Source organism: Trachinotus anak, unplaced genomic scaffold (assembly GCF_046630095.1).
Source record: "Trachinotus anak isolate AG129_WGS33_773 ecotype Australia unplaced genomic scaffold, CSIRO_AGI_Tana_v1 ptg000025l, whole genome shotgun sequence".
Classification (NCBI taxonomy): domain Eukaryota; kingdom Metazoa; phylum Chordata; class Actinopteri; order Carangiformes; family Carangidae; genus Trachinotus; species Trachinotus anak.
Genome location: NW_027273876.1, coordinates 17,837,970 through 17,852,706, shown reverse-complemented (window position 1 = coordinate 17,852,706; position 14,737 = coordinate 17,837,970). Strand labels below are relative to the sequence as shown.

Sequence of the window (14,737 nt, the reverse complement as noted above, 5' to 3'; positions counted from 1 at the left end):
CAGAAGGTTAAAGCAAACCCAGTGCAACACTTTGTGGGAACAGTGTTGGGACAAACTTTCCAAACAAATTAGATTCCCATTGTAGAAACAATGTGTCAAAAAATTTGATTAAATTTAGTTCAACAAACTTATTCCTTTCTTTTAAAATTTCCAATTGTTTGTTTGTTCTATGGTTTAATTTCAGAAAAACTGAGACATTGAATTGAATACAGTTAAATAACAGTTGCTTTGCTTCAGGTTATTTCCTTTCATCTGCAGATCTAAGAGAGGTCATCAATGCTTTTATCTCCTCCAAACTGCTTATTGCAGAGTGCCCTGTACCAGCAGGCAAAACATCCAAAGATTAGCTGATATAAACACTGCTTCCATGGTTTTAACATGTTTAAGAGAAGAGACCACAGCACACCAATCCTTACTTTGTCCTTATCCTTAATCATTATTTTAGAATTGATTTGAAGATTTTACCGCTGTTCTTAAGGCCTCAGGTTCCCCTTCAACATTGCTTTGGCAGGGCCCTAAATTCCAAAATCTCAATTTGTGACTAGGTCTTTGCTGTCGGGCCCTGCAGCTGTGGAATTAGATGCTCTCACTCACTCACTCACTCACTCACTCACTCACTCACTCACTCACTCACTCACTCACTCACAATTGTTATTCATTATTAACTTGTTTCAGATTCATGTTTTAGACTGAGCTATTATCTTCCTTTTTTTATAGCATAAATGTGGTTTGAAATTTGGTTATTATGATTGTTATACTACAGAAATATACAATATACCGTAAACAAAGACAATAAAACAAGAGCAACGTTTACAGATAAGATTCCTTGTGCAGTCACATCTTCATCTCAAAGGACAGCAATTGGGAGAAATTCTTATCAATGTGACTGAGAACTCACTGAGCCAAAGGCAACAATTTTGATGACTCTTAGTTTGGCACAAGATACTTTCTTTGATCTGCCTTTGACATATATGTGAAAACATAACAGTTGTATAATCTGTTAATCTGCTGCTTGTCTAACTCCACACCTCCAGACCTTCTCCATTCTCCTCAACTAGTAGTCTTCAGGCCCATTAGTGACATCAGTTGAGGACATGTATCAGACTTCACACAGATCCCTCTGGAGTGACAAAAGGCTTCACACAACTTTGTCACATGTGCAGCAGTAACCCCAGAACACCTATAAACAGACCTTGGTGTATAAAATTGGTGGGGTTTCCCTTTAATACTGTTATTCCCCAGTAACAGTTTCACCTCACAAAGTGATATGTGGATTACTTATAAGACTAGGTCATTTTGAACATCATGAATATATTTTCATGTATTGTGTGAAATTGAGGATGTAGTTGAAAACTGTCGTGGAACCACTGTAAACAACTGACATTGTATTTGCATTCTACCTAGTGTCAGTCAGTGCCAGTCCATTATTTGTTTGCTTATCTCCTACTCTTTGTTGTCACCAATACAGTAATTTAATACAGCTGAATTCTCAATAAAGCTCTCACTACATGTTTCTGTTGTTGAACAAGTTTGAAATAGTGACCAGTCCAACTCTTATGTTGTGTGAGCAGTAGTAGTATGGTGATCATTGTAATAACCTCATGAATTTATAGAGCTTTTTATGTGTTCCTAGATATCCTTTTGCAACAATGAAGATAAAAGTCATCTCTATATTTAGCAACCAATAGTGTAACTTGATCGCTCAACTCTATCACTCAGTCAGTCTCTGAGTGACAAATCGTTGCCTTTGGCCTTGCCAAAGCAGTGAGTCAGTCAGGGTCAGTTAGTCAGTCAGGGACGTTCAAGTTTATAGAGCTACCTCCACTATTGTGGCCCAGCTAACTTGAGTTACATCCAGGTAACTATCATTCACTGTGACAAACTGAACTTGTTCCTGCAGTCTGGAACACACAAGAGAAGTGCAGCCTCCTTTTTACCCTAACAATCAAACCACCATGGTCTTATGCATGTGCTTAAAAATCCAAGCTCAGTTTAATGACTTGTGTTACACACAAATATATATATATATATATATATATATATATGTATATATATATATATATATATATACACACACATCTATATATATTATTCCTACAAATACATGGTTTTCAGCACTTTGAAAAACATTCACTTTCCTCAGTAAACCAAGAAAGCTAGAAATATCTTACAGTGAAAAAAAGAGAAAGGCATTTTTGACAAAAAAAAAAAGAAAGTCACAAAAAGACATGAAAATAAAAGTTGAATAAATTCCAAAAAACAACATCCTGTACAAACACTATGGCCCAATAATTTAAGAAAATAGTGTCTCTAAAACGTACATATTGCTTTGTACCTCCACTGACTGGGCGAAGTCTACCCTGTGCAACACCAGGCAGTTCAGATGCGACCACAGATGGTGCAAAATCCCAGGGGCTGATATCACTCCAGAGGTTATGCGGTCAAGCTGCAGCCAGCAGCATGCAGGCATAGATAAGAGAAACAGTCAAGTTTGTGTTCTCTTTTTCTCTGGTTGTTTTGGCAGTAACAATACAAAGACAAGGGATGGTCACACTACTACAGTACTGCACTCCTTATGAAACCAAGGATGTTTTTACTGTTTGTTGTAGTTTTACCATTATAACTCTCTACATTATTACTAGAACTATCACCATCACAGACACACAGAGTGCATCGTGTGTTTATGTGTGTGTAGGGTTCGTCAAGCCTTGTGTGTGTGTGTGTAACTGTGTGTGTTGGAGTATCAGTGTTCAGTGCTCAGAACTTGTCTTCTCATGGGAGAAACTGGGAAGAGTCAACAGCTTGGGGTTGGTGTTGAGGTTTGACGAACCTCCATTCTGTCCTGAACCATCTCCAACTTCCAGGTCAAAGGAGTCCTTGGAGTCACTGGAGGGTGCCCTCCTCCTCAGGCAGGTGTCCTGGCTGGGCAGAGGAGGGGGTATCCCTAACCCCCCAAGCCCACCAAGGTAGAGGCTGGACTGAGGCTCCAGGCCATCTGGGGGGTCTACAGAGATGCATGGTGGGCTCATCTTCTTCTTGCGTCGAGGTGAGGGCACCAAGTTTTGAGTGGGGGTCTGGCTGTGGACCTGGAGACTGTCAGCCCGCAACACAAAGCTGGAGAAGGTGGAGGGGTTGCTGCACTGTTGGCTGGACTCCATCAAGGAACATACTTCTACAGAATGGCGCCGAGGGTCATCCAACCAGGAGGGAGGTCGGGGGCGGGGCATGAGGGCACTGTGGTCCTGTGTGTCAGCACTGTGGAACCTCTTCAGCTGCCTCAAATATGGACCCTGACTCTCCTGGCAGCCTGCATAGGATCTGTAACCCTCACCATCACCACTGTCCTCCCCAGTGATGTCATCACTGCCAGCCAACCCCGTGCAGGTAATGAGGGACACTTCCTGATCCACTGAAGCCTCCTCCTGTTGGTGTGACCCTACCAGTAAGATTGGAGGAAGCGAGGAGGGCAAGGAGGAGGAAGGGGAGTAGGAGGTGAAGCAGTGTTGATCGTGGTGCTGGGTGTGCACACTGCCAGGGTGCGAGGGTTTAGGGGAGGCGCTGGGCGTGGCAGAAACCAGGCAGAGAGCAGGCTGCTGATGAAGATGGGAGCAGGGTGTGGGAGATGTGGGGGAGGGGGAGGAGGAGCGAAATGGAAGGAGCCCCAGTGAGGCCACATTCACAAGTCCTTCATTAGTCTGCCCTCCATCTGAACACAGGGCCTCCTGAGAATCAGTAGACACTGCAACCTGGAAGATGGGGCATAGAGCGGAGGGTGGGCAGGAGAGGTGAATTGGGCATTAGGAGGAGCATGAGCAATAGGAGGAAGAGGGGGGATATGGAGGGGAGCAAGTGTACATGGATGAGAGAAGATGACAGGGGAGACTAGTTAGTGTGAAGTGATGAGGATGAGAAGCAGTAGTTTGGGTCAAAGTTCACAGCCTGGTCAGAAAAGTCCCAGAGTCATCTATTTCTCATTGCAGGCAGTGCGGATTTACAACATTATAAATTTATAAATATATAAATAATATTTATAAATAATATTATAAGATGGAAACACAAAGGTTAAACTCCATTGAGGTTACACTGCATTGCATTTAAGAATTAGGAAAAGTAAGTTGAGTAAACAACTTTTTATATTGTTGGACATAAAGTTTTGAAATGAATAACATTTCAAAACCAACTTCTTTGGTTTTATTTTATTAATGTAAAGCCCCTTTTCATTAAAAAAATATTTTTATTTTATTATTGAATAACATATTCATAGATTCTAGAGTTTTCAAGAAATTTTATTAACTAGGTAATTAACTTTATTTCTTGAAAAATCTTATTGGACACAAATGATTATAATCATTGTTGTATTAGTATTTTAAGATGCCATAAAACTTATGTGGGAGGTGTCTTTAAAATGACTTATAAGAGCAATTACATACACAAACTCCCTTGAAAAATCTTAACGCCATGATTATAAAAAGTGTTTTTAAAATTTTTCCTGCAAGATATGTTACAATTAAGCATGTCAGATGAGAAAGTGGTAGATACTAACTGAAATTAATGATATTTCCAGGTAAGACGCTCATGTCTACATTTTTCAATGTAGCATATCACCAGGGAGTGTGTACACTGTTTTTTTCAGTGGGACAGAATCACTCAGTCGATCGAGTGCTGGCTGACACAGTGAACTCTGAGCCAGACTACCTGGCCCTCTAATCTTTGACCATTCACACAAAACCCTGTAAACTGTCAGCATTAGAGTTCTCAGTAGAATTTACAACAAAAATCTGATCAGTGTTTATATGCCTTCATCCTTACCTCTATACAAAATCATCTACAGGGTGTTCGGGCCAATGGGTAGAGGGTAAAAACAATATGTAATATATATACTATAGGAGAGGAAGGGTTTATAAGCACAATGGTTGCTAAAACTCATAAAATGTCCTCACGAACTCATGACTTGTTTCTCACAGACCACAGGCTGGGGAAAGGAAATTCACGATACTTGAATATAATTGTGTTGAATTAGGTCAATTGAAGCTCTAAAAAATCTTTGGAGGTGGGGAAACAAGGCATGCATGAGTTTTAGGGCACAGCATTTTGATAATGTTTAGAAGCATGGGTTTTTGCCTGACAGTGACACCTGGTGGTCAAAGAGATCACAACCAGGCCTGGCCAATCACCAGCCATAGCAGTAAATTAGCATACTGGGACAGTACAAAAATATGAAAATCCTGTCACACTTTGTTAAGTAAAACTAGGTCAAGTACAATAATTATCACCACAGTATTGTGTGTACAGTGGCCAAATGCATATAGACAGCACTTCCCTGAGTTGTATAGTTTGTGATATAGTAAGTGTACTACATTGTGGGTAAGATTTTCAGCCAAATAAGATCTTTGTCTATCTTAAATACATTCTATCACTCAGCTACCAAATAATCCACAGATAGAGACATATGCTTGTCTAAGAATAGAGGAGAATTAATAAACTCAATGTTTCATTAAAATTTATCACAGGTAAAGCTACCTCAAATAGAGCTTAGGTGATTTGTGGCTGATGGTTAGCAGAAGACAAACAAATTTGAAACAAAGGCAAGAGAAAATGAGAGAAGCCTGTGTGTGTTTGTTTGTGTGTGTGTGTGTGTATGTGTTGTTAGTCTGTCTCTCTGAAGATGAACACGGAGTCCAGCCTCTCTGAAAGGCCCAGTGGTAGCTAAAGTCTGCTATTTGTCACTGTTTCAGAAACAGGAGTATCTGTGCTTAAGCAGTAGTTCAGGGTCGGGTGGCTTTTGAACCCAACTGAGCTGGGATTAGAAAATAACAGTTTTGATGTGGAGAATGAAACAGCAGACCAGTTAGTAACAGAAAGAAGGGGAGAGAGAAGGAAAGAGAAAGGTGAAATTGTTTAGAACATGCAATGCAATGTGGAGAGATTTAAACCAAGTCTACTGTGGAATTTTTGAGGCTAGTTTATGAGGCTACTCAACACCATCTTATTTAATTTATTTTTTTTAATCAGATGGGGGTAAAAATATAAAGGGTGCTCAAGTCTAATACTTTCAGTGTCCTTAAGCCAATGGTAACGAGTTTCTTGAAACCTTTACTTAAAGAGAAATTACATCTAACTATGTCTTTTTATTCTTGATTGAGTAGTAACTGCAGTTATTACCCAGTAGATGACCTTGGATGTAATTGTATTGGTATTACCACTAATACCTTTTTTAAAAATGCTTTTCTCATAATTCTACAGCTTTATTCATTCAATATTCCATGTTTACTTCTCCAAACATAAAAAACAATAAAAAAAAGAAAATGTACTCTTTATTTTCATTTTTGTACCAATGTGACTCGTGATAATAACTTTTTCCTAACTTACTCTTTGCTAAAGGTTTTCATTAGCACCAAACACACTTCACCAGCAGCTCCTCCTCTCTACTAGAAAGTGCTTTAATCAGTAAAGTCAGCACCTTTAGTGTTTGGTATGACTAGACTTCTAGTCACACATAGTTGAGAAACATTTACATAGAATAATGTCACCTCATAGATATGGTACGAATAGGATAGACATGATTATGGAGTAAAGTGTGATTTCTTCACCTGTCTGCGGAGCGTGCGGCTGAATGTGTGTGTCCGTCGGGGAGGGGGCAATCGTGGTATACTCTCTGAGTCCGAGTGGCTGTGGGGGCTGATGGGTCTGAAGAGGTCTGTGGGAACAGCCAGCTGAGAAAACTCCTCTGGTTGTGAACGCACTGAGGCACTGGAGCCTGCACACAAACAGACACAGCTCTGACAGGTAAAATAACAACAAAACACTTACAGCAGCTGTGTTCATCTCAGAGGAAATTACCTATATCTTCTTGAGCCCATGTCAACCTGCATTATATAATAAAAATCAAAGCCTCCCATCCTATCTGTCCTAATAAATTGTCACAAATCAAATAAAAAAGCTAGCAGTCTGTAACTGTGGTGTGTTAGAAACAGGTTGGTTTGTTTTATAATGATATTTATTCAAAATGAAGCACATTACCTGATTGGGCTCTGTGGGTGTTCAGTATTTGCTGGGGCCCCTGTGTCTGTGCTAGAAGCTGCGCTGGAGCCGTAACTGTGTGACCAAAAGGCTGCAGCGGGAGGAACATATAGCTGTCGTTGGGCAGGGAGTGTGTGCGTCCCACCGTTGGCTTCTTGACGCTCAGCAGGTTGTCCCACAATGGCTCTGCAGGATCAAGCTGGTCTGGCTGCAGGAATAGAGAAAAGAGTCAGGGTCCCTCTGGAGATGGAGGGGCTGGGGCTACTCTTTAATAATTCAAGCACTCTCACAGTCTTTCTAACACGTTCACAGCTGATCTCTCTCTAAGGCACTGATCATCAGTATACATGGAAAACAGACAGGATCGTTGCATGGTGGAGTTGACTGGCACAGAGCTGCCACAGATCACAGTAACTGTTCCAATTTCCAAGAGCTTTCATTTTTCAAGCATAAGACACTCTGTGCCTTGTGTCTGCATTCACGCTTGCAGTCATGTAGGTTTACATAAGCCTGTTCCGTGATTGTGTGTCAGCTAGGGCAGTATCCTGCAGCCTGACCCATAACAGAACCATTTCACATTCATCACAGAGCTACTGGAATTCCAGCACCCATTACAACCCAGCAGCAAACACATGACAACTCAAAGAAGAGTGAAAACAACTACACCGGAAGACAGTACAAACAGAAGAAGATTGAAAGACTGTAGCAAAAGACGTAGACCCACATATAAAGCACATAGGATAAAAAACAAAGGAAAATAAGAAGGAAAGGAAAAGAACGAAGAAATTTAGAGAGACTGGCAGGTGAGGAGGTGCACTACTCTACTGGACTGGACCAGACTGGACTGGACTGGAGAGTAACACACACCAGGCTGGAAAGGTGGGATGAGATACAGGAGAGAAAGTTGGAGGGCACAATGTCAGATTCACCAGGGCCTTTCAACACCACATGTACTCCTTTACCTCTTCAATGACTTGGTTTTTGTATTTGTCCCAACACAGTCCAACTGCAGGCAACAGTGCTGCCTGCAGTTCTCTGTTTCTGAGATTGATGTTACATCAATCCCTTTGCATTACTAGCCTGGATGTGCAGCATGAACCAAGGTTACAGTGACCCTCTGTGGGGAAGACATGTAAAATACTGGGAAGTGATGTGATCAAGCCAAATTGGTGGCACCCTGACACCCTGATGACATTTAATTAATTTTCAATTTAGCATGACAATATCTTTTCCCTCAATAACGGAGCCCTCTGGGATGGGCTATTATAGAGGAGTGCATAGATTAATTCTGGTGAGGAAGCATACATAAGCCTTAATGCATGATGAAGTGTCCTGGTATGAAAAAAGGCAAAGAACTCTATGATAGGATGCAGAGGCATTCCTGTCAGCATGTCCATTATTTTCTATATCAAGACATTTCAGACTGCATTAGTGTGCTTATAACATGACCACTCAATACGAGTGACTAAATGTATTTTACATGGGGCATAAAGTAAATAATGTTGCAGTGGTGTGGGCACTTAAGCACTGATTTATAAAAGCAAGAAAGACCGTTGACCCATAACTATGGCTGAGGTGTCCTGATATGATTTTAACTTACACCTAAATTACCAGATCAGAAAGTTCCTATGAATTTAGAATGACTACTACTAAATTATAGGAAGCTATGGGATATAAAATAATGCACTACTGTACTTTCTGTAGGTGCGGTATGAATTAATTCATTACATTTGTCTCAGTTAGTTAAACATTGCTTTGAAGCCTTGGGCCATAAGAACCCTACAGCAGACAGATGCATGATGAAATGAATGGATGAAAGCAACATGCACCAGAATTGTCATACTTTTCTAAAAAGTAAGACTTAAAGGTATATTTTGCAGGATTTTCCTAAAAACAACTGGATGGACTCATACAAATATAAAGCCTCTAAGTTATTTCACAGTTGCTATGGAGTCAAAACCAGTGTGTACCTTTTTTTTGTATCTGTTAACTAATGTGTAATACTACTGATTGCCTTTCCACTGTGTGAATTCCGTATTGTGATTAAATCTCTGATGCTTAACAAGGTTTGTGGTGTGGCCACAGTCCCTCACAATCCTCCCACGTGCATTATACACAGTGTGGTTGCTGTTCTGAGAACTGAAAAAGTTCCACACAAGACTACATTTTTAGAGGCATAGTCTCTTCTATGACAAGCAGAAGGAAAGGTACTTCCCATCAAATCATTGTTTTGACTAGATCCTGATGATGGTGTAGTTACTTTCTACTGTCCAACCACTAGTTTTAGGTGATAATGTGCCAAAGAACATAGCAAAAGGAAAGGAAGAAGGAGAAAAATGGCAACAGATGAAAACAATGAAGAATTAAAAATATTTAAAAAAAAATGGCTTTGCAAATGTTGATGAAAATGCATTAGCTATGTTTCTTTAACATTTGGTGAGAAACAGTGTAAGCTATTGGTAAGCTATTTTAACTTTTGTTTATTTGCAAGACAGGCGACCTTTACACCATGGATTTGAAAGATGCTACACATATGCAGTAAGTTACTCTTAGCAACTTAGCACAGGCTTTAAGTCATGTTTTTAGTTGTGCTGGGACTACAGGTGAAAAGTAGTTGTTTAGCTAATTTAGTATCAAACTGGTTAAGGTTGGTTTCCTCCCACCAACCAGTCACACCTCAGTGTGTGAGTGTAGTAGGACAAGTGGCTTTGCAAGTGCCTGGGGAAAGGAAACACTACAAGATATTGCAGACGGGAGGAAGAGGGATGGAGAAAGAGAAAGACGGGAACTGTCAGTACATTGCATTCCAGACTGGTTAGAAAGAGAGGGTTAAAATCGTCGGGGGCCGAGTCGTCTGTCAGAGCTCGGGACCAGGATTGCTCAGAGGCCAGAGACAGAGCTTCCATCTCCGCTAGAGGGATCTAGGCAGGAAGAGACAATGGGTGGTGAGCAGAGAAAACAAATGTACACTCCGTGCAACACAGAAAAATAAGGACACTACACACAGGTACATACACACATATTTGAAACAACACATACAAACTGGAGTAATGTAGTAGAACAAAAGCAGCAAGGAGAAAAGACAAAGAAAATTTTGTAGGTATGAGAATTGTTTTCTTCACATTTAAACTTTTAAACTGTAATTTGGACTTACCAACAGCAGTATTATGACATGGTACAGGCACACAGAATCATATGTATAGTCTGATGAACAACAAACAAACTGTTTAACATGATGCAAGTGCGACATTCACACTCTTAGATGCACAGGAACAAATTCAGTTGGCAACCTTCATTAACTACATGGCTAAGTACAAGTTGCTATTTTTGAGTTCATCACATAACTGAACTCTGCATCCTTAGAGCACTGCTGTTTGCATGTCTTGAGCTTTTCTAGCTGCTGTATGTTTGGCCTTGCACCACAGGGAAAATTCTCTCTGACAGGCAAATGGGCCATACATGCAGAGAGGGGCAGGGGCTGAAACTCAATGGAAAACATTGCTAACCTATCTGAAGAAGCAGCAGAGAAGGAGAGGTCATCTTTGGTGCCTAACAGTGACATTTCAAACCCATTTAAAGTTTTTAGAGTAAGGAAGTGGGTTTTGCAATGCAAGTGTAATTGGCTAAAATTTGACTTCAAATGAGAAGAAGCACCCAGATGCATTATGCAGTGACTCAGTGATACATAGCTTATTGATTTAGCCATTAATTGCAGACTTGAGCTAAGACTGTGAGACTGTGCCACTTTGCTGTGACTGACTGGCAATGGGTATTCACATATATTAACACACAAATATGTCAAACCCACACACATAAACAGTTGTGAAAGGAAACAGAGCATCTTTTAAACCATATCACTGAGGATGTTGAAGCAAACCAAAAACCTGCCACACATGAAGTGAAGCTATGAGCATGGGGGTGAGATCATAGCTAAGGCTATGATCTCAAATGACACACTGCATTCTGGTGGGCAACATGGGTGGTTAGAAAGGAAAACATTTTAAATGTGGAGGAACGGCAGTACAAAAATGGCAATGCTGTAAGGCTGCATTACAAATAACAAATAACAAATCCACCTTAAGGTTAGTTCACCCAAATTACAAAAAAACTAATTTTCTTAATTACTTTTAGAGCATTGTTTCCAAACCTTTTTCACTTATGACCACTACTTACAACCTTTGTTGGAGGACTTGTTTCGTAAAGTTTAAAATAAGAACTTCATTAAGGTTAGATGACCTCTGTCATCATAGATCCAATAATAAATGTGATAAAGGTTATAAGAAGTTCATGGTTAAAAGGAACACCATTGACTATTGTTTTGAAACTGGAAATGAGTAACAGTCTCCCAAATGAAAGCCCCTATGCAAACTTGTTTTTTAAAAACATCACTTGACTTCCTTCTTAGTTCCCGTCATAATTACTATGACCACAAGAGGACTTTGTCACTTGAACTTCAATATGTTGTTTTGGAGCAATTGCTGAAAATACATATGATGTCTCATATGACTGCTAGATAAAATGCAATAAAATGTAACTATGGGTCATAAAAAATGGGAGGACAGTCTCCAGAGTTTTATCTAATTATGCCACCATTAGTTTTAGATCAGTCCAATCAAAGGGTGATCTGCCTCTTTCATACTGTTTGTTTGGATAATTTTTAGAGGCCTGCAGAATTAAAGTTGTAGTATCTCATGAAAAAAAAAAAAATCTAATTTCTTACTCCAGTAAGTCTTTCTAGAGCTCTTACTCTCTGTGACCCTCTCGTTGAGCAATACAGATAGTTGTATGAATAGTTTATGTGTCTATACTTTGCGATTTCTTTCTGCATCACAGGAAGATTGCAATTTGCAAAAACTGAATGCAAAATGTTTAGTGACAGTATTTAAAACACCTCTTTTCCAGAAACATTGTCCACAGGTTTTTGGGCAATGCACAGAAAATCCTGTGGGAAATTTTCATAGGGAATATTTCTTTGACAGAAATTTGTTCCACTAAAAATTGTTTGTAATGATATGATGCAGACTACTAACAGGGACACTGACTGACAGCATTTTTTTTAACTGTGAGAATTCCATTCAGCTCCAGTACACTATCACAGATAGATATCTCAGAACCTGGACAAATAAAGCCAAAACTATCTGCCTAGATAGATACAAATGAATATCTATCTACATTTATCCCACATAGTGGGAACCCATTTTTGTAATTTGAGTGAATGTACCCTTTAAAAGCATTATCACTTGTTTTAAAGGTTCTGTAAACAAGACTTTAAACAATAATATAGCAGTATACAATGAATTTCTATGTAAAGATAAAGTGGAGTAATGGCGTCCTGAGCAGAGAACAAAGTCACACCCCCTCTGTTTGTGTTGAAATCTGGGCTTCTCTGAACTTTGCTTTCATATGCAGGAGGGCAGCATTTAAGTGTGCATGTTAATGTATGCAAGGCCCTCCCCTGTTGCTCCTCCCCACATTTATAAATACAAAGGGAGTGCCCACATGTGAGATGGCACAGTGTAGTACACAAAAGGAAGGGTGGGTTGCGACTGAAGCATTTGTTATGGCCTGAGATGATGGTAGTCCAGTGCAGCATCTAGTGGTAGGGACAATCATTTACAGAACCTTTAAGTAAATCCATGTGTTAAATTCTGTCAGAAACAGGTGATATGAATGCATTGCACCTTGTGTTTGAAGAAAACAAGACTTATCTGTGGCTTCTTTGAGTTCTTGTAGAAATAGGCATAAATTACAACAGCAGCCCTACATATTGAAGAGAAATATACCCACTGGACACATGAAATGGAGGAGGTGAGTCATCAGTGGTGTTACTGGTGATTATTGACCTTCTTGTCAGTACTGAGCTTGCAAGACTTGGGGGGCAGTGCGTAGAAGTGGCAGATAGAGCCGGACAGGTTGTCCATCAGACTCAACTCTGCCTCCATTGAACCCTGGATGACCAAGGAGACCGAGTCAAACAGCGTTCTCCGCTGTACAAACTTGGATAATATAGAGAGACAAAAGAGACGGAGAGAGAGAAACAGAGGGATAGCAGAGAAAAGGGTAAAAAAAGACAGGAGACCAGACAGAGACACATGAATAAATGTGAGTAAAAAGAATGAATCACAAAGAAAGGAAAGAAGGGAAAAGATAGGTGATCAGGTAGACAAAAAGATAGATAAACAGAAACACGATAAGAGAAACATATCCAAGCAGGACGTCTAAATTATACTGTACATCAAATTTAGCTTTAGTTAGTTCCCAAATTTCTAAGTCTATTGCTAAATGACTTTCTTGAATATACATGTATACAACCCCCTCCTTATCAAGCTACAAGCCACTACAGACTCAGGTGTTACCATTCAAACCCACATGGGGGCACTCCAACACTACAGTACAGATGGTCCCCCACATGTCTGGAGGTTGTGGTTTAACCACACATGTTTTGGAAGAGTGGCTGAAGAAGACGGATAACTTCTCAGAGTTAACAATAGCAAGACCTCTATTTCCTATCCTCAGAAAGTTCTCCACTGTCTGGAAATAGCTGTTGGACTGAACAAGAATGGACAAGATCTTGTGGTCCAGTTTTCCCATGTCACTATGACCCATGACTGGCATGTCCTCTGCAGGGACCAGCCACACATACACACACACAGACACACACACACACACACACACACATGTGGCTGGTGTGGCAGTCATGAAACACAAAAACTGTAACATCTGCATTAGTGAACCTCTCTGATTCTCGGGGGCCTCAGACAAAGAAGCCCATTGAAGCCCACAACCACGATGTTTGCTGAATACCTCACATTTGCTGAATACCTCACATGCAGCTAGCTACGGCGAACATTATCAGGAGCCACACTTAGAGGGTTTTGGGGCAGCAGTACACTGTACTGTGTCTTAATGGGAGGTTTAAGGGGGTTTATATTTGTCATTGCAAAAAGTGCCATTACAAGGGGCCAATGTGGGCACCTTTCTCCTTTAATGCCCCAAACAATTAACTCCTGACGATACACCTCTGGTCATCTGATATGAGTCAGTACATTTTGTGGAAGCATTACTGCCTTGACATGAATCATAACAATCCAGTTACTTTTGTACAAGTCTCCAATATGTGAAAAGAAAAGTAAAAACATTGAAACAGTCTCTCCTATGTGTTTCATATGTGTGGCAGTTACCAGTATTAAAGCATATCCTGACCCACAAGCTTCACACAGGATATATTCGCAAATATGATCCTGATTTTGGATACATTAGACCTGTATATACTTTAAATGAATTTGTTTATATTTTCAAATGATGCCAGACTGACCAGTGAGTATTTCCTAATATGGTCATATCCACTATAGCTTGTTTATATATGGGGTAGAGTTATTACATTAAGAAAATGCCTGAAAGACATTCCTCCCAAGAAACCCATTATTTCAAATATCATTCGGTGTGCTCAGTCTCCCACAGCATGAGCCAGAGAATTAACTTATGATTTGGACCACAGTCAGAATTAATGACCACAGACATGGGGTCATCTGAACAACATCACAGCCTGGCTGCCGGCAGGAAGTGACTGCAGAGCATCTGCCATATCATGCAAGATGCTGCGTAAACAACTGAACAATATGACCTAGACTTTATCTGAATATGTGTTTCTTCTATTATATATGACAGTATGATCTTAGGAATACATGCTCTGAAACAATGGTGTGAATAAGGCAGC

The 14,737-nt window shown here is 40.1% G+C and overlaps 1 protein-coding gene across 1 annotated transcript in view; it reads right to left on the bottom strand.

Moving 5' to 3' along the window:
* Positions 1–1,968: 1,968 nt before the first annotated feature.
* cacna1g (calcium channel, voltage-dependent, T type, alpha 1G subunit) overlaps positions 1,969–14,737 on the bottom strand; it is a 264,447-nt gene continuing 251,678 nt past the window's right edge. The window contains exons 34-36 of the mRNA XM_071461978.1: positions 7,021–7,228; positions 6,591–6,757; positions 1,969–3,746 (exon numbers count right to left, since the gene is read on the bottom strand). Coding sequence (XP_071318079.1) covers positions 2,751–3,746; positions 6,591–6,757; positions 7,021–7,228 — 1,371 coding nt within the window. The 3' untranslated portion in view covers positions 1,969–2,750. The remainder of the gene's footprint in view (positions 3,747–6,590; positions 6,758–7,020; positions 7,229–14,737) is intronic.